A 19,270-nucleotide genomic window follows, 5' to 3' on the forward strand; every position below is an offset into this window, starting at 1 on the left:
ATTCATTTTATCATATAATGTAATGAAAAATGGGGAAAAAAAATTGAAGTAATGTCTCACTGGCGCTGCTGTGATGATGTCACTTTAACAGCTCACATTACCACTGCAGCCAATCACTGACCTTGGTAGCTTGTGCCATCTATATTGGCAGAGCCGCTGAGCTCAGATTGGCTGCAGCAGTGATGCAAGCTGTCGAGACGTCACCGTTGCAGGCAGTGTCACGCTGTGGCGGTCTTTGGTAAGGAAGGGGGGGCCTCAAACGGTCCCTGGGACCCTAAATTATCCCTGTCCTGGGGGTACTCTTAAAATGTAGAGAGGCCCGAGTCTCCGACCTCACTATGCTCTCGTTAATGTCCTAAGTTATCCCCTCCCCCAGGAATCCGGTACGGAAATAAGAATTGTTCCTGAGGATAACTATTCTAATATTACTTTACCTATCAGTCGTGTCCCTAATTCAGCATCCTCATCGGTCGCTAACGGTATACAAGTGGTTAATCTGTCCTCCAGGGTGCTCAACCGTGAAGAACTACAGGTCTTGCAAAAGGGCCTTACATTTGTCCCCAGTACAGACTTTGATCTGTTTCGGTCTATAAAAGATCTTAATTTGTTTTTACGTAAGGTACGTTGGAGAAAGTTTTTTCTCCAACAGGATAACCGTACCTGTATAGATATGGGGATTCCTGTTGATTTGTTGCCAGACGTACACCTGTTATCTAGTATTGGTGTAGTGAACCCCAACGATCTTGGAAGGGGTCCCTTTACTGATTTCAAAAACAGGAGCACTAAAATGCCCCCTCCCATTGGAGATGTGTCTGCTATAGATATTTTTGAAAACTTGGTTATAGAAGATTTGAAATCCTTACAAGGAAAGAAGATCTTTTCCAGGTATAATTGTACGAAAACAGAAATGGCAGTTATCAATAAGCTTGAGCAGGATGACCGCATTGTCATTAAACCCTCAGATAAGGGTGGCAATGTGGTCATCCTTGACTCTACACAATATTCTAAAATGTGTGAGACCCTCCTTGAGGACAGAGTGAGCTATGAGATTTTGGATCATAACCCTACCTCTGATTATTTGTTGGAACTTAAAAGCATCTTGGATGAAGGTCTATCCATGAGAGTTATTGACAAATCTGAATTTGATTTTTTAATGCCTAAAGATTCAATAGTTGCTACCTTTTACTGCCTACTGAAATTACACAAGGGTCTTTCCCCTTTAAAGGGGAGACCTATTGTGTCAGGAATGGGCAGCATTAGCCACAACATTGGCATTTATTTAGATCGTGTCCTGAAACCCTTCGTCGCCTCTTTACGATCCTTCGTGCAGCATACTCCTGATCTTCTTCGGAGAATAGAGGGATTATGTGTTGATCCTGAGGTTAATCTGGGTAGTATTGATGTGGAGGCGCTTTACACTTCCATACCTCACGACAAGGGGCTTGAAGCTGTGTTATATTTCCTGAACACTAGAGGATGTCAATACCGGGCCCACATCGAGTTTGTCATCAAACTACTTCGTTTCTGTCTCACTAAGAATTTCTTCTTGTTTTATCATAAGATCTACCACCAGCTCAGGGGCACCGCTATGGGGAGTCCATGTGCCCCGGCATATGCAAATTTGTTCCTGGGCTGGTGGGAGGAGACCCAGGTCTTCAGGAGTGGCTTGGATGTCATGGGACGAATCGAGCTGTGGGTTCGATATATTGATGACATCCTGATTTTGTGGAAGGGTTCTAAGGATAGTTTTTCTGTATTTGTAGATACACTGAATCACAATGAGTGTGGTCTATTTTTTACTTCTGTGATTGACCCGTTTTCATTGTCCTTTCTTGATATATTGATTGAGAGGAAAAATGATGGCACTATTACCACCTGCACTTACAGGAAACCCACGGCTACTAACTCTTTGTTGAGGTGGGACAGCAGTCACCCTATACATCTTAAACGTGGAGTACCTAAGGGTCAATACCTCAGGATACGTAGAAATTGCTCTACAGATGAATCTTTTGAGAGACAGGCGAGAGAACTCAGAGACAGATTTTTGGATAGGGGTTATCCTCTTGATGTTTTGAAACGTGCCTACAAACATGCTAAGGGTAAAAACAGAATGGAACTCCTTAAACCCAGACCCAGAGTTGTAAATAAAGGTGAAATGAGGTTGATTACCACTTTTGATAATGGAGCAAGTGATGTACGTGCTATCCTGGCCAAACATTGGCCTGTGTTATTAATGGATAAGGATGTTGGAGGAGAACTTTCGATACGACCTCTAATCACGAACAAGAAAGGCCGTTCATTGAAGGATCGGCTGGTCAACAGCCATTTCACCAGACCTTCCCATACAACTTGGTTGCCCACCAATGTGAATGGTTGCTTTAGATGTGGCCACTGCGTTGCTTGTTCCCACATTTCCCCTGGTGCTGGCTTTGTCAGTAATGTTACAGGACAGGCATATCAAATTAGGGAATTTATTAATTGTAGCAGCAAGGGAGTCATTTATAAGGCCACATGTACATGTGGCAAAGAATATGTGGGTAAAACCATTAGGGAATTCAAACGTAGGATTGGGGAACATATTGGAGACATTATTCATAAGAGAGATACCCCTATTTCACGCCACATTAATCAGTGTCAAGGAGGGAATGTTAACTCCATCCAATTTCTGGGGATTGAAAGGGTAAAAAAACCACCAAGGGGTGGTAATTGGGATCACATCATTCTACAAAAAGAGACTAAGTGGATCTTTTGTTTGAACACCATGACCCCAAGAGGGCTTAATGACCAACTCAATTTTGGCTGCTATATCTAGGGTTTGATATGTGTGTTTTTTATTATTTTCTTTGTATATACTGTAAAATACCCCCTTTTTATATATGTGTTTGCTACCTTTATATTCTGAGTTTGAATTTTTGTCATTTTCCACTTTTGTTTTATTTTGATTCTGGCAATGCTCTCTTGAGGCCTTCTGATTGGGACAATATTCATCCCATGATTTAGGTTGTTGGGTACTATTTTTCGCAATCATTTTGGTGGTTGAGGCCTTTTAGAGATGCATGATCTGTCTATTCGCTTGTTTAATATCGGCTCATGGACTGATTAAAGCGCGCATGACGATATTGCCTTCTAGCAGTATTGCGACCTTTGTCGCATGCTTTACTTCCGCCCTGCTGGCACTATTTAAACATGAGTGCGCATGACCGGAAGTGTGGCGGCCATTTTTCTTGCTGGCACCGATGAGTGCGCATGACCGGAAGTGCAGCGGCCATTTTGCTTTTGGGCAGTTTGACGCATCCGGAAATAGGGCGGCCTTTGCCGCGGGATACGCCGGCGTTTACACACTATTGCTTGGTATAGGAGGTGGGCGTTTCTTATTAACACACTCATCATGTGCCTGCGTCCCACAAGGGGTAATGGTGGACGGCGTGCGTTCCAAGTCATCTCAGGTGGATGTGTTCTATTTGATTGGCAGTTTATTTAAGTGCCCTCCTCATCAGTCTGCCTCACTCCATTGTCATCTTAGGAGGCAGCCTGTATACTCTGTGATGATGCCCAATTTGTGCTAATAGGTCCCCTGAAGAGTCATTAAGTGACGAAACGCGTCGGGATGCACAGGGACTTTGTAGGGCTATGGTTTATAGGGATTAGATGTGGACTGCCCTTGTTAGGGCGGGAGTCATGGGTGTCAGTATTTGTAGCTCAAACAGGGCTTGTATAGGGTGAACCCCCTTTTCTTCCTGACCTGATATGACTCTGATGGGACATCTGATCCTGGACATCCTCCATCTTCATGTGGTGAGATCTTTCCTTTTCACATTATGTTGATGGCCTTATTATTATGATGTCTTTGTTATATACATGAATAGGCATATTCCTTGATAACCTTTACAGGGTAGAGGTCTCTTTAGTTCCTCTGATAAGGAAACTGTTCATTTTTTACTTGGCCTTTTTTGCACTGGTTTAGTCCAAGTACCTTTTTGGTCCAATCTCTCAAAATTTTGGACTTGGAATAGCCACATGTATATATTGATAGTAATCTGTTACAGAGACTTATACAGTTACCTCCATTATGATTTGTGGCACTTGATCTAGTGATTTACTTGCACTACTATCGTTGGTAGCTTTTACATTATTATTAAAAGTTATGTTTTATGTTATTTCTCTATTGCTGATTTGCTACTCTGTATCGTGAGAATTTGTGGGTATTTAATCCACTTTTGTGCTGTATTTCTAAGGAAGGGGGGGGCCTCAAACGGTCCCTGGGACCCTAAATTATCCCTGTCCTGGGGGTACTCTTAAAATGTAGAGAGGCCCGAGTCTCCGACCTCACTATGCTCTCGTTAATGTCCTAAGTTATCCCCTCCCCCAGGAATCCTGGGACAGATATGGTAGTGTATATACACGTAAGACAAACATGGATAACAAAAAGCAACTTACATACAAAAACACTCACCAAGGGTAAAGAGGAATAATAGGAAGGATAGGAAGGACAGATGAAATGAGAATAGGATAATGGAGAAAGCATACACCCAAAAACAGCAGACAACGATCTCCAGCAACAACTACGAACTCCAACTTCAGCACACCAACTCCGGCAAGCCAGGAAGCAAAACTTTCACAGGCAGGGAAGAGAAAGTCTGGCCAGGTTTTATAGAGAAAACGAGCAGGTCAGGAGCATCTGTGAGATGGAGCTGCATGTCTCTATCCAGCATACAAAAGTCATTAACCTCTTCAGTGCCAAAGGAAACAAAGTCCATTTAATATGTGGAACAAAACACAGGCTAAACGGAAGACCTGCGATTCACAGTGCATAATGATCGCCTAACCCCAGATGTCCCAGGAGGACGTGACACTTGTGAGATTGAGACCAGAGCAGCAGCAAAAAAAAAAAAAGCCAGAGTTCGACTAGATGAGACCTGCTCCATTTATAAAAGCATTTGGGGTCCACTTTTCTTAAAGTGGAAACCCACTTTGAGACACAGATCAGTGGTGGTCAAATGATCAATGATGTGACTCTAGTCTGATTTGAGATGACAACTCCTGGCAAAGTTAAGCTACACCTTTGCAACCATTTATTTTCCTGCTCCAAATTTTTTTAACAATAGTCAAAAAAATCTAGTGTTCTGTATTCTACACAGATGTGTGTCTTCATGGTAACACAGACTACAAACCATTCCTGTGTAGTCAGATCTGGCTCCTAACTCCTTGCTATCCCAGCAGAGAAGAGTGTGACTACAGAGGATTGTTTTTGTTAGGCGTCGGATTCCTGCAGCGACACAACAGGAATCCAGAGCCTCATATGCTGCTCTGCAGCAAGCCATTCCTGAGGCTAAGTTCCTCTGCCGCTCCAATGAGCATGCTCACGATACGATCTCCCATTGGAGGTCGGGAGTCACATGCTCAAGTCCTTCTCCAGATCGGATTGGTCCATCTCAGAGATCTGGAAGGTCCCGGCAGCGCACGGCTATAAAAGGCTCGCATGGCCGCTCGGCCATGCGCTAGTATAGACTCTACTTGCTACATGTGTGAATGATGACGGCTGCATGAACCTGCGAATGACTCATTAAGACTCCCCTCCCTCTGATATTACGTGTGTGGATAGGGACTTAGTCATAGAGTCAGTGCCAGTCAGTGGCACGCTACAGGCCACAGTGCATATCATCACCTAACTAGCGTCCGACAGTGCGCCCATCCTGGGTACGTCGCATAGCGGCTGTGTCAGTAGCCGCGCTGCAGTATGCAGCACCTGTGGGCGTCCGCGGTAGGTCTAGACGGGCTGTCCCTCTGCCTTGGGCCCAGCTCCTGTGACCATATACCGTGCGTGCATTTCTCTGAGACCTGTGAGTCCAACAGGCTCAGTACTTATGTTTATGTCTAAAGCGTCTCTGTGAAGCTAACAGAGTACGCCCAGTACACATCGGGTGACGTTCAACCCGTGTGTGATATACCGCCATATTGTGAGTCTGCCATTATATAGCAGCAGCAGTTTAACACCACTGCACGGTGGACCCCGAGCGGCGAACGCACTCTCTATTATTTTATATTTAGTGCATTCCGCCGTCCCTAACAGTTTTGTAGTCTGTTACCATGGAAACATAATATATTATTCTATAATTAATAACTATTATTCCACTCATTTGAATTAAAAAAGCTACTCTTAGGTTATACGGAGCTGTAATTTACTCATACCCTTATGACATCTAAAGACAAATGAAATATCCAAAAGATTTTTTTTTTTTTTTTATTTCATTATTACATTTTCCATAAGAACAACAAAAAAAAACTAAAACAAAAAACCCCACAAGAATGATTCGAACACAGATAATACAAGATTTATCAGGAATGGTGCGACACAAGATTGTCGGTCAATGGAACAGAACAGAATACAAGACATACATAGAAAATACATAGTAATACTGGAAAAAAAAAAAAAGACCCTTCATATGAGCAGATAGAAACATTCTGCAAGGTAAAAAGATCGACTGATTAAAAGAAGTCTACCATGACAACAGAACTTCAAGGAAAATTGAAAATTTTCATGAAAAAAAAAAAAAAAAAAAAAAAAAAAAAGGTGAGTTATTTTATATTTCAGGATAATAAACATTTCTCCCACATGATGACAAACAATGTAATGTCAGACCCTGCAGCCAGGGCGCCTACCTCTCAAAGTAATGGGTGATTTTAAGCCACGGAATCACATACTGTAAATTTTGGACTAGACGACACACTTTTAAGCAAGGTAAAAAATCTTGCTAGAGAGTGTTTCCATTTTATAGTCTGGAGAAAAAACACGGACACAACAGCCAGACGGTGATCAGTGCAGGGTGAAAGACGAAGCCTCAAAGATCTGAACATTGCAACAGCTAGACCGATCTGTATGCAAAGACTCGGTGTTTACAGTGGTGATCCTTATTTTTCATGACTTCTGCCCTTCGTCCTGGCAACTGCCGGTCAGCTCCTGGGCCAGATCATGACTTATGACCACCCATTCTTGTCTAATCGGTGGTGATGAAAGAGCGTGCTCGGATAAGGCGTTATCGAGAATGCTTGTGTGCTAACTGACACGCCAAAGACAACGTTCGAGTCCCCGCGGCTGTTCGACAGTCACAACACATGCAAGGATTGTCTTAACAAATAGGAAATACCTTTTCATATAATACCATGAGGATAAGGAATATAATGGAAACACCACCGAGCAGGATCTAAGAGCAATATTAAAAATATCACAAATACAAGTGCAAAGCTGATGCACTGACCAGACTTAGGTTGAAGGAATAGCGTATTGACCCTGGGAGGAAATCCCAACCAAGGTCCTGGCTACTCGGTCTGCTGCGGCTCTGGCCCACAAGGCTATCCTCAATTGTCCACAGGTGAAAGTAAAAAGATACACAAAACCAGTCTGGTGCTGGCACTTCTGAAAAATATATCATGTGCTAAAGTGTCTAATTGAAAAAGTTTTTATTCTTCATATACAAAGTAAAAATAACGCGTTTCAGCTTGAAAAGAGCAAAAGCCTTCATCAGGTAAGCTATACAACACTGGTTGTGTATAATCTACCTGAAGAAGGCTTTTGCTCTTTTCAAGCCAAAACGCGTTATTTTTACTTGGTATATGAAGAATAAAAAAAACTTTTTCAATATGACACTTTAGCACATGATATATTTTTCGGGAGCGCCGGCACCAGACTGGTTTTCTGCATCTTTTTTGAACAGGCAATCCCTGCGTGTGTTGCGGTTATAGAAGAGCCTGCGAGACATGCAACTGTAGGGAATCGAACATATTATGAAATGCTGATAATTATACTTCATTACCCATACAGACATCAGACTAAAAGAACTAAAAACAATGAATCAGCAAACCTTGTGAAAACCAAAATTTGTGTTAGTCTCAAAATGTTTGGCCAGGACTCTACAGTGTGTGTTGTAGCTGATCTGTGTGTGTCGTTGCAGTTGTGTGTATGCAGCAGTGTTGTGTAGAGAATGATGTGCGGGCTGCAAAGCTTTGTGTGTAATACACATGCTGCAGAGAAACACTAGCCATACTTCTCAGGGCTGTGGAGTCGGTAAGCCAAACCTCAGACTCCTCAATTTCCAGGACACCGACTCCACCAAAATGGGCTCCGACTGCACAGCCCTGATACATCTATTACCTCCTTTTTCTGCTCGAGAGCATGAAAATTAGTGATCTCACCTTCCACTTTCTTGCACCAGAGAAGTTTTAATTACTAAGAAGTCTGTTTTTCCTATTGTCTGCGGTCTAAACTCGGGGTGCGTCCTTCATTTAATTTGAAAAAGACAATTAGATTTTTGCCTATGTTCCAGGTTCTCTGCATAGGTAAAATTTCACAGCTAAATAAATAATTTTTGCAGTATCTGACAGTATTTTCTTGGATAGACTTTTTTTCTCCATTTACACCCAAAGCCAACATTATACTGTAGTTGGTTTCCAGTATTAAGAGAGCTGTGGGAACTCAGGTGTTAAACTTCAAGGTTGCATTATGGACCATGAAGACTGTGGAATCCATGTCTACATGGAGCCAGACAGAATTTGCAGGCAGCTTTGGATGTGCATTGACATTGGATGTAACTCAAACCACAGCATGATCAAACAAAAGTATTTGCAAAGTTGAATTATAGATTTAATGTATCTTCTATATTCGGGAGCGCGCTGCTCCCCTGCTTCATGCTTGGCCAGGAGTGGTGCACTCCTGATGAATGACAGTGCGTTCTCCCATGCTGCAATCAGAGGCAGCACCTTTCCTAGGAGATCAGCCACTGCATATGGTGGAGGCCGGTAACTGTGGCAAGGATCAGTACTATAGATAGATAGTCCCACCATTCTTCATAATGGAGTGGTTTTAATAAGAGGTAAAACCATTTTTACAAGCACTTTGCAATTTTAGCCATTTCAGAAAATGGGGAAACCCCTTTACCTGTTTCAGCAGTAACATGGGTTTCCAGCCTTATTCTCCCTCTTAGTCTGACATCGGGTATGGAGAGAGGCTGCTGCATGGTGAAAGGCTACTACCTGGCAAGTCCTATTAAGGGGGCGGTTTACAGAATAGAAGACAAATTTAGGATTGTTGGGGGTTCTGGCTGCCAAGACACCCACCGATCCTGAGAATTGGAAGCCAAAGATCCCTGTGCAAGTAGAGTAGACAGAGTGTGCGACCACCAATCCTATAGCCATTGATGGTCACGCATGCTCAGTACTCCTCCATTCATACCCCTCTCTCGTGATCAGTGGAGATCCCAGAGGTCAAACCCCCAGAAATAATACATTTATACTCTATCCTGTTAATAGGCAATTACTCTCTCTCTTCAGTTACACGGTTGGGTGTGCGGCTGCTTCTCTTCATGACCAACGTCAAGTTGGGCAGATGGAAACCCCTAAAAAAAAAAAAAAAAAAAAAAGTAAAAAAGTATTAAAAGTAGAGTTCTACTATATCCAGGAGGTGACCACAATAACTCCGCTACATCATGCCAAAAAAAAAAACCAACAAAAACAACCAGACATAAGCTGGCCATTTACTTAGAGGCTTAGAAAAAAAAAAAAGGCTGCCTTCTTCTACAAACAGGTGGGTTGTATCCATAGCTCAATCCCATTCACTTGAAAGGGGTTGAGGTGCAATTCTAGAAACCGCTTTCAGACAAGAGTGGCACTGTTTTTGGAGAACAATATAAGACGATATATATAGTCAACGCTACAAGTAGGGGTACCCCTACTATAATAAAATCTGTAACGACGCAGCTTGGCACAGCTCCTTAATAACTGGAAGGAATGAGGTGGTACGGAAAAGTTCACACTATCTGTAACAGGTCTTCGGGTTCATCACGGACGTCGGGTGGTCACGCGGTGGCTTCAGGTGGCGGATCCTCATCCACTACAGTAATAACCTCCTCCAGGGCGACCGATTGAGCGCCCTCCTGGGAGTGGTTGGTGTTAATGCTCTGAGTCTCGCACTGAGGATGAACCGACACGTTGACGGCTATCTCCTGCCCTTGCACGGAGCTGTCCTCAGAGTCACCTGCAGGAGATCCACTCCGGTTCATCCCTGGACTGATGGTGTAGATCCCAGCCACGTGATCTTTTTCAACTTGGTCCGGGTCATCCAGCCGTACGGCTTCGAACATTTCTTCCATGAAAGCCCTACAGTTGAAGATGAGTGGTGGCAAGGGGATACTTCTAGCCAGTTCCTCTATGTAACGAGCAAACTCCATGGTCTTGAACTGGGTCACCTTGGCCAGCTCCAAGGTTTTAGCCGAGGTGATGATTGGGATCCGTTTTGCGATCTCGAAGGCTTTCTGAAGCTTCTCGGCCCCTTCTGTACGGAAGAACTCGTTGATGGCTTTCTCGGTCTTTCGGAGGTGGCTGCTCATCATGCAGAGTCGGGTGATGTTCAAGATGAGGGTGATGGTGAAGGTCACCAAGCAGACGATCATATAATAAATGCCCATGTCTCCAGAGGTAAAAGTCACACGGAGGGTAACAGTATAATAAGACGTGGTGTTCCCAACTGGACACATACAAGTGTACCTCCCTCGGTCAGCAAATGTCACGCTGGTGATATTAAGCGCTCCGGTGGAGGAGATCAACCATTTCCCTCCTTCAAGAGACAGAAAATCAGAAAACAAAAAGAGTAAAAAAAAGTCACAAAATATTCAGTAACAACTAAAATATCATAATTGAGGGGAAATAATAAAAACACAAACGATTTGTCCCACTTTCATAAATCCTATTAGGGAATTTGGGGGATAATAGAGGTGCTCTTCTCTTGTTCCTTGGCCATAATGTTAACAAAGAGTGTGGGGTCTCTGGAGGACCCGTGGTGTCCTGCATTGCACATGCAGTCATTGATTTGAATAGGCACTGTGCAATACTTGGCATCCCCTGTGGGGGCACTGCAGGGAAACCGAACACTCACTGTCAGGTTTTCTGACAGATCCCAGCTAATCGCTAAGGTTTCCAAAATACGGGAATATGTATTATTCATCTTAAAGGGTAACTCTAGGCAAGAACTGCAGATAGGAGGCGTTATATCCTGTACTGCAGACTCCTATGTGACTCCCGTAGGTATCAGCAGAGGATCTCCTTATGTTACTCATTAAAATCTGGGTTCAAACTTCACTCAAAAGATAAAAGTTTCAGGGCCAATTCATCAGTTTGTGCACAAAATTTGGAATGAGACTTTTTTAAAAAGTCTTGCACAAAAACTAAGCAATTTTGGGCGTTTTTACACCAGCTCCACCAACTTTTTCAAAAGCGGGCAGAACATAGCTAAAGATGGGGCCTAACAAAACTTAGATTCTTTTTGACACTGGCGCACAACAGGCTAAAGACAGAATTGGGGCATCTTACTCCAGATCGAGACTGGAGTACAAAGTGACAGGCTTGATGAATCAGACCTCACTTTTTGCCGCCAGCTGAGGCCCATCTTACCTCCTTCCACCTCTCCCAGATGATGCCCCTTGGAATTAAACCACACCACGTCCCCATTCTGACTGGCATTGAGGTTGCACTCTATCACGGTGCTGCTGCCCTCCTTGGCGATCTGATCTCGATGGGCAGGAGCGTTGGCAGAGATCTGGAACTGGGCATGTACGGATGCATTGTGGAGGCTCAGCTGGTGAGTGGTATTGGATACGGTTTGGGCATTGGAAAACAATCCTGCCCGGATGCTGCAGAGGAGAAGGGAGAAGAGGGGCAGAGAAGAGAGACAAGACACGGGCCGTTCCATCTGATCATACAAATACAGCTGTATACTCCGGGGTAAGAGGTCCGGACATGGGAGACTCAAGGAGACCTGTCATCGGTGGCTACAAGCTGCAGCCTGGTCTCCACCACCTTCCCGTAGCCGAGATCATGCCTAGAAGAGGTGAAACAAGACTGGTTATTCTGTGACCGCAGGGAAGACAATGTACAGGGCACCATACACACATAGCTACAGCAAAAAAACAGGTCTGGCCTCATTCCACCCGACAACCCACACTCTGCGCTCCCATTGTTATTCTCTGCAACCTGCTCAAATACCTCTCGAAACATAGAAATGAGAACGATCACTGCCCAAATGAAAGGCAATAAGAGGATTAAACCTAAAGACAACGACCAATTCCATTTCTCCCACCAGTGTCAGCTGAAAAAAAAAAATGCTTGTGCCTTTTCGTCTTGTGTTCATTTAAGGGAATCCATCAGTAGAATCAACCCCCTGAGCCTATGGACATGTAGGACATAGGAAGCTGAATAAAATGATACCTTGATATCCGCGATCTGATATCTTATTTTGCTTCATCACTCCCGGCATTTCGCTCCTGCGCAGGCGTACTTCTCTGCCCAGTTGATGGCAGACCAAAGTACTGCAGTGCGCAGGCGCCCGGAAAGGTCAGAGAGGCAGTTCATTGCCTTTGATACCGACCACCGCTGCTAGCCAGCAGAACATGTGCACTTTTCAATTGAGCTTGTAAGCACTGCTCTGAAGTTGGCCAGGAACGCCGGAGGGCGCTTTTACTTCCTAATTCCAGCTATCTCCATCGCAGTGCTTATAAGTTAGATATCAGGGGTGGCCGGTCTCCTAGGCAACTAGATATAAACGAAAGAAAAGTTAATATCTCAAGAACGGTTGAAAATTTTAATAAGCGGTAAATTGCAAACGTGCTTGTTTTATTTTACAAGTCCTATCCGATAATATATCCATTTATGAAAATGGGAATAATCCTTTTTAGAAAATGACTATCAGTGGGGAAGCAGTGAACGATAAACTCTAGAACTTGGCCTCTATGTATCATCTGTTTCATACAATAACGGGATTTATCACTTAGTCCTGGTTGGTCAGTGGACTTTCACCTCCAATTAAAGACATGTTGTCTTGTTTTATCACTAACAGCCGGATCTAGAGACAAAGCCTCTAAAAGAGGCAATGAGGGTAGGTGAGCCATCCTAGATGGCTGCTAGTCTGGCTTGGGTGGCCGCCCGGGCAGACGCTTTGGAGCAAGTGTGCGTCTTCTGCTAGGGGAGTCCACTAGCCGTGAGAGGTCACCGGAGTTCATCAGCCGATCAGCTTTGGTGATCTCACTTACGGCACTGCTGCGTGAGAACTTTCTCATGCAGAAGTGCTGCAGTAAGGGAGATCACCGAAGCTGATCTTGATCTCCGGTGACCTCTCTCATGGCAGCTCAGTGGTATGCACCACGGGAGCAACTACCTCCTCTCAGTGTATAGCCGGCTGTCTTTGAGAGCAGTCACATCAGTGACTGCTCTCAAAGTGATCAGGACCGTGATGGGACATTATGGATTATCTTCTAGGCAGCCAGGTGAGGAATATTGTGGTTTATTATTTTATTTTTGTTGCAGGAGACGTTGGCTTCAATGGATTAGGCGTTCGATAAGTAGGGTTCAATTAAGATTCATTAAAGGAGTCTGTCATTATTTCAAATAAAGGATTTTATTCTGGGTGTCTGTGTTTTTATAGAATATCACTATGAGGTTACTAATGGAGAGTTGTCTTATAGACGCCTCTCCATCACTAACATGTGGGCTTGATTTCACCCAACAATACAAAGGTGATATCAACTCTACAAATATGAACCCCATTTGCCACCGCTACAGGGCAAGTGGGAAGAGCGAGATGAAGGGCCAGATTTGGCGCATCTTACAGATGTCCCTTTTCTGGGATGGCTGAGAGCTTATGCTTTTAGTCTGGAGGGGCCAATAGAGATGACCCATTCTAGGCTATTAATATCAGCCCACAGCTGTCTGCCTAGCCTTTGCTGGTTCAATTTTATAGGGGGACCCCATGTCAATTTTTTTCTGGGGTCCCCCTGTAAACTAGCCAGTAAAGGCTAAGCAAACAGCTGTGAGATGATATTAATAGCCTGGGAACCTTTATAGCTATTGGCTCCTTCCCAGAATATTAACATCAGCCCTCAGCTTTCCATCTGCTGGTTATTAAAATTACACAGGAGCCCATGCAATTTTTTTTTCTTTAAAATTAACAGTTGCTGTCTGGTTACAGCCTATGTATGATCGTTCTGTTAATGCTCCTACACAGGCTGGTGACAATGTGTGAGTGTTCGTGTTTACGTATTGGCTTAGCAATGAGGGGTGTCAGGCTGACACCTTTTCACTACTAAGCCTTGGTGTCATTGACAGCTGCTGACACCAAACCCTAATCCCATTACCCTGATGCCACACTGCATCAGCATGAAAAAGGTGGCGCTGAACCAAGAAATTACATCACAAAACTTTTTTTTTAAAAATATCTTTATTTAGCTAAAAAAAAAGCCTTCATTGCTGTACAAAAACGCAAGTTTTTGTTGCAGCATTTTTCCAGCCAAGAGATGCAGAAACCTTGCAGAAATTTCTGCAAGCAAATACTCAATGTGTGCACATAGCCTAAGGGTCTCTGGTAACGCTGATATGTGGGTAAGAGCATGTGACATTACATAAGGCAGTTGGATAGCTTAGACACCGCTAAGAGATAGAACAACCATACTAAGAAGCTTAGTGAATAAGAACACCCGCTTTATGATGAGCAGTTCCTGCAGGTAAGGACACCTGTAATAATTACCATGTACAACACTTATAATGACGCTATGCAGCTAGATAAGAGCACCAGTACTAGAAAGCTGAGTGCATAAGAGCACCATTGAGACACTGATCAGCTGAATAAGGGCTTCTGCCCAAGAAGGAAGACTGCCTTCACTGTGCAGCTGAGTAGGCAAGATCAACTGCCCAGCTAGGCAAGAGCTCCTGTGCCATAGAGCTAAGTGGGTAAGACCACTAGGTGAGAATGATTAGCTGAAGATTCTTGCCTAAACAGCTAAGCAGGCGAGATCACATGTAATGCAAGACAGTTGCAAAGACATTATACAGCTGGGTAACAACACCTACATCGTGCAGGTGAGTAGGTAAGAGCACCCGTGATAAAGGAGCGTTGTGTAGAAGGTAAGAGCACATGTAATGCAGGACTCTCGTAGAGACATTGTGCAGTGGGTAAGAGCATATATAATGCAGGACACTTGTAAAGACATTGTGCAGTGGGTAAGAGTACTTACACTGTGCTGCTGGTAGGTGAGAGCACCTGTAATTCAGGACACATGTGAAGACACTGTGCAGTATGTAAGAACATATACAATGCAGGACCTTTGTAAATACATTGTGCAGTGGGTAAGAGCACCTACACTGTGCTGCCGAGTAAGTGAAAGCACCTGTAACGCAGGACACATGTGAAGATACTGTGCAGTATGCAAGAACACATGCAATGCAAGACACTCATAAATACATTGTGCAGTGGGTAAGAGCACATATACTGCAGGACACTGTTAAAGACACTAGAAACTGTACAGCTAGGTAAGAGCACCTACACTGTGCTGCTGAGTAGGTAAGAGCACCTGTAATAGAGGACACATGTGAAGATACTGTGCAGTACGTAAGAACACATGCAATGCAGGACACTTGGATACTGTGGAGTAGGTAAGAGCTTGTGTAATGCAGAACACGTGTAAAGACACTGCACAGCTGGGTAAGAGCACCTACACCGTGCAGCTTATGTAGGTAAGAGCACCGGTAACCCAGGACACATGAAGACACTGTGCGGTAGGTAAGAGCACTGCCAGTCCTGCTGTGCAGGTAAGCGCACCTGTGATGCAGGGCACGTATAATGCCACTGTGCAGCTAGATAACAGCTCTCGTTCCCAGGAGCTCAGTGGGTAAGTGCACCACATGACAATGATCAGATAAGGGTCCTGCCCAAGCAGCTGAGCAGGTAAGGGCATCTGCAGTATAGTACTGGCAATATGCCCCTCAGAGCGGAGTGGGTAAGAGAACCGCCAGCCTCCTCTATGTGCTGCAGACACACTGCTCTCTCCGCCGCTATCTTATGCGCCCAGTCCTCCCCTGACACAGTGGGTAAGCACACGGAGCGCCTACCTGTTATTCCTGACTCTACGTCCCGTCCTTCCAGCGGCCACATCTGCAGCCAGCCTCCTCCGCCCCGCTGGCGGCACCCGGAAGTCCTCGCTGCCTGCTCACTTCCGGGTCACGGCCGCTTCCTTGACCCCAGTGGTGTCAGTGACGTGGCGGGAGAGCTGCGGGCAGCGGTGACGTCACACGCAGGGACTCCGCTCCTCCACACAGGTAACGTCACTCGCCGCTGCTCGGGGGGACTACAAGGCGCAGCATGCCTGCTGGTAGTTATAGCCCTTACAGCTGTTGTTGTCTCCAGCGCCTGAATATAATTAGTGATGGTCAAATACAACTCCCAGCATGCCCTGTTATTTACACAGTGATGGAAATTCTTTGTTTTCCCACTTCTGAGAGGTTTCTGTTCTCTGGGTGAATAATGGCGGCTTATATTAATGGGGCCAATTACTGGGTCTGCTGTGGGGTCTGTCACGGCTGAGCTGTCAATCAGCTGTCATCCACTCTGAGCGTAAACGATGGCGGCACGAGGTGTAATCTGGGGGCGGCACCGAGGGGTAAACTATGGATGGCACCGAGGGGCAAACTATGGGCAGCACCGAGGAGTAAACTACGGGCAGCACAGCACCGAGGGGCAAACTACGGGCGGCACCGAGGAGTAAACTACGGGCAGCACCGAGGGGTAAACTATGGTTGGCACCGAGGCGTAAACTATGGGCGGCACCGAGGGGTAAACTATGGGCGGCACCGAGGGGTAAACTATGGGCGGCACCGAGGGGTAAACTATGGGCGGCACCGAGGGGTAAACTATGGTTGGCACCGAGGCGTAAACTATGGGCGGCACCGAGGGGTAAACTATGGGCGGCACCGAGGGGTAAACTATGGGCGGCACCGAGGGGTAAACTATGGGCGGCACCGAGGGGTAACCAAGATGCAGCACCGAGGGGTAAACTACGGGCGGCACAGAGGAGTAAACTATGGGCGGCACCGAGGGGTAAACTATGGGCGGCACCGAGGGGTAAACTATGGGCGGCACCGAGGGGTAAACTATGGGCGGCACCGAGGGGTAAACTATGGGCGGCACCGAGGGGTAAACTATGGGCGGCACCGAGGGGTAAACTATGGGCGGCACCGAGGGGTAAACTACGGGCGCCACCGAGGCGTAACCAAGATGCAGCACCGAGGGGTAAACTACGGGCGGCACAGAGGAGTAAACTATGGGCGGCACCGAGGGGTAAACTATGGGCGGCACCGAGGGGTAAACTATGGGCGGCACCGAGGGGTAAACTATGGGCGGCACCGAGGGGTAAACTATGGGCGGCACCGAGGGGTAACCAAGATGCAGCACCGAGGGGTAAACTATGGGCGGCACCGAGGGGTAAACTATGGGCGGCACCGAGGGGTAAACTATGGGCGGCACCGAGGGGTAAACTATGGGCGGCACCGAGGGGTAAACTATGGGCGGCACCGAGGGGTAAACTATGGGCGGCACCGAGGGGTAAACTATGGGCGGCACCGAGGGGTAAACTATGGGCGGCACCGAGGGGTAAACTATGGGCGGCACCGAGGGGTAAACTACGGGCGCCACCGAGGCGTAACCAAGATGCAGCACCGAGGGGTAAACTACGGGCGGCACAGAGGAGTAAACTATGGGCGGTGCCGAGGCGTAACCAAGGTGCAGCACCGAGGAGTAAACTATGGATGGCACCGAGGGGTAAACTACGGGCGGCACCGAGGCGTAACCAAGATGCAGCACCAAGGAGTAAACTATGGATGGCACCGAGGGGTAAACTACGGGTGGCACTGAGGCGTAAACTATGGGTGGCACCGGGGGGTAAACTATGGGCGGCACCGAGGCGTAACCAAGGTGCAGCACCGAGGAGTAAACTATGGATGGCACCGAGGGGTAAACTACGGGCGGCACCGAGGCGTAACCAAGGTGCAGCACCGAGGAGTAAACTATGGATGGCACCGAGGGGTAAACTACGGGCGGCACCGAGGCGTAACCAAGATGCAGCACCGAGGAGTAAACTATAGGAGGCAACGAGGGGTAAACTACGGGTGGCACCGAGGCGTAACCAAGATGCAGCACCGAGGAGTAAACTATGGATGGCACCGAGGCGTAAACTATGGGCGGCACTGAGGCGTAATCTAGATGCAGCACCGAGGAGTAAACTACGGGCGGCAGCGAGGCGTAATCTAGATACAGTACTGAGGAGTAAAATATGGACGGCACCGAGGCGTAATATAGATGCAGTACTGAGGAGTAAATTATGGGCGGCACCGAGGCGTAATCTAGATACAGTACTGAGGAGTAAACTATGGGCGGCACCGAGGCGTAAACTATGGGCGGCACTGAGGCGTAATCTAGATGCAGTACTGAGGAGTAAACTATGGACGGCACCGAGGCGTAATCTAGATGCAGTACTGAGGAGTAAATTATGGGCGGCACTGAGGCATAATCTAGATGCAGCACCGAGGAGTAAACTATGGGTGGCACCGAGGCGTAATGTAGATGAAGTACTGAGGAGTAAACTATGGACAGCACCGTGGCATAATCTAGATGCAGCACTGATGCGTAAACTATGGGCGGCACCGAGGCGTAATCTAGATGCAGTACTGAGGAGTAAATTATGGGTAGCACTGAGGCGTAATCTAGATGTATGGACGGCACTGAGGCGTAATCTAGATGCAGTACTGAGGAGTAAATTATGGGTGGCACAGAGGCGTAATCTAGATGCAGTACTGAGGAGTAAACTACGGGCGGCACCGAGGCGTAATATGGATGCAGTACTGAGGAGTAAATTATGGGCGGCATCGAGGCATAATCTAGATGCAGTACTGAGGAGTAAACTATGGGTGGCACCGAGGCGTAATCTAGATGCAGCACTGAGGAGAAAACTACGGGCGGCACCGAGGTGTAATGTAGATGCAGTACTGAGGAGTAAACTATGGACGGCACCGAGGCATAATCTAGATGCAGCACCAAGGAGTAAACTATGGATGGCACCGAGGCGTAATCTAGATGCAGCACTGATGAGTAAATTATGGGCGGCACCGAGGCATAATCTAGATGCAGCACTGACGCGTAATCTGGGTGTGGCACCGAGGAGTAAACTATGGGCGGCACCGAGGCGTAATCTAGATGCAGTACTGAGGAGTCAATTATGGGTGGCACCGAGGCGTAATCTAGATGCAGTACTGAGGAGTAAATTGTGGGTGGCACTGAGGCATAATCTAGATGCAGCACCGAGGAGTAAACTATGGACCGCACCGAGGCGTAATCTAGATGCAGCACTGGTGTGTAATCTGGGTGTGGCTGGCACCGAGAGGTAAACTATGGGTGGCACCGAGG

At 46.3% G+C, this 19,270-nt stretch overlaps 2 protein-coding genes across 5 annotated transcripts in view; one reads left to right on the forward strand and one right to left on the reverse strand.

The window, feature by feature from the left end:
- Nucleotides 1–7,793: 7,793 nt before the first annotated feature.
- Nucleotides 7,794–16,063, reverse strand: MFAP3 (microfibril associated protein 3). Its single transcript, XM_073567906.1, has 3 exons — nt 15,925–16,063; nt 11,440–11,866; nt 7,794–10,606 (listed from the first exon to the last, which is right to left on the reverse strand). Exons 2-3 carry the CDS (start codon nt 11,735–11,737, stop codon nt 9,849–9,851), a joined length of 1,056 nt encoding a protein of 351 aa, XP_073424007.1. The 5' UTR covers nt 11,738–11,866; nt 15,925–16,063; the 3' UTR covers nt 7,794–9,848.
- The window catches only part of FAM114A2 (family with sequence similarity 114 member A2), a 32,323-nt gene continuing 28,829 nt past the window's right edge, over nt 15,777–19,270 (forward strand). The window contains exon 1 of one of the 4 annotated variants that reach the window (XM_073567902.1): nt 15,777–16,131. In XM_073567902.1, the coding sequence (XP_073424003.1) occupies nt 15,792–16,131 (340 nt within the window). In that variant the 5' untranslated portion in view covers nt 15,777–15,791. The other 3 variants (XM_073567904.1, XM_073567905.1, XM_073567903.1) reach the window with 3 other exon arrangements.

This window comes from Dendrobates tinctorius, unplaced genomic scaffold (genome assembly GCF_039654945.1).
Source record: "Dendrobates tinctorius isolate UK_male_01 unplaced genomic scaffold, ASM3965494v1 ptg000020l, whole genome shotgun sequence".
In the NCBI taxonomy this organism is placed as follows: Eukaryota; Metazoa; Chordata; class Amphibia; order Anura; family Dendrobatidae; genus Dendrobates; species Dendrobates tinctorius.

What these genes read in the sequence shown, in the direction of transcription:
- MFAP3 (XM_073567906.1), bottom strand. Translation starts at nt 11,737, where the DNA reads ATGGAACGGCCCGTGTCTTGTCTCTCTTCTCTGCCCCTCTTCTCCCTT. An exon ending in TCTGGGAGAGGTGGAAGGAG is followed by an intron (nt 10,607 to 11,439) that starts GTAAGATGGGCC and finishes TGTCTCTTGAAG; the next exon opens with GAGGGAAATGGTTGATCTCC.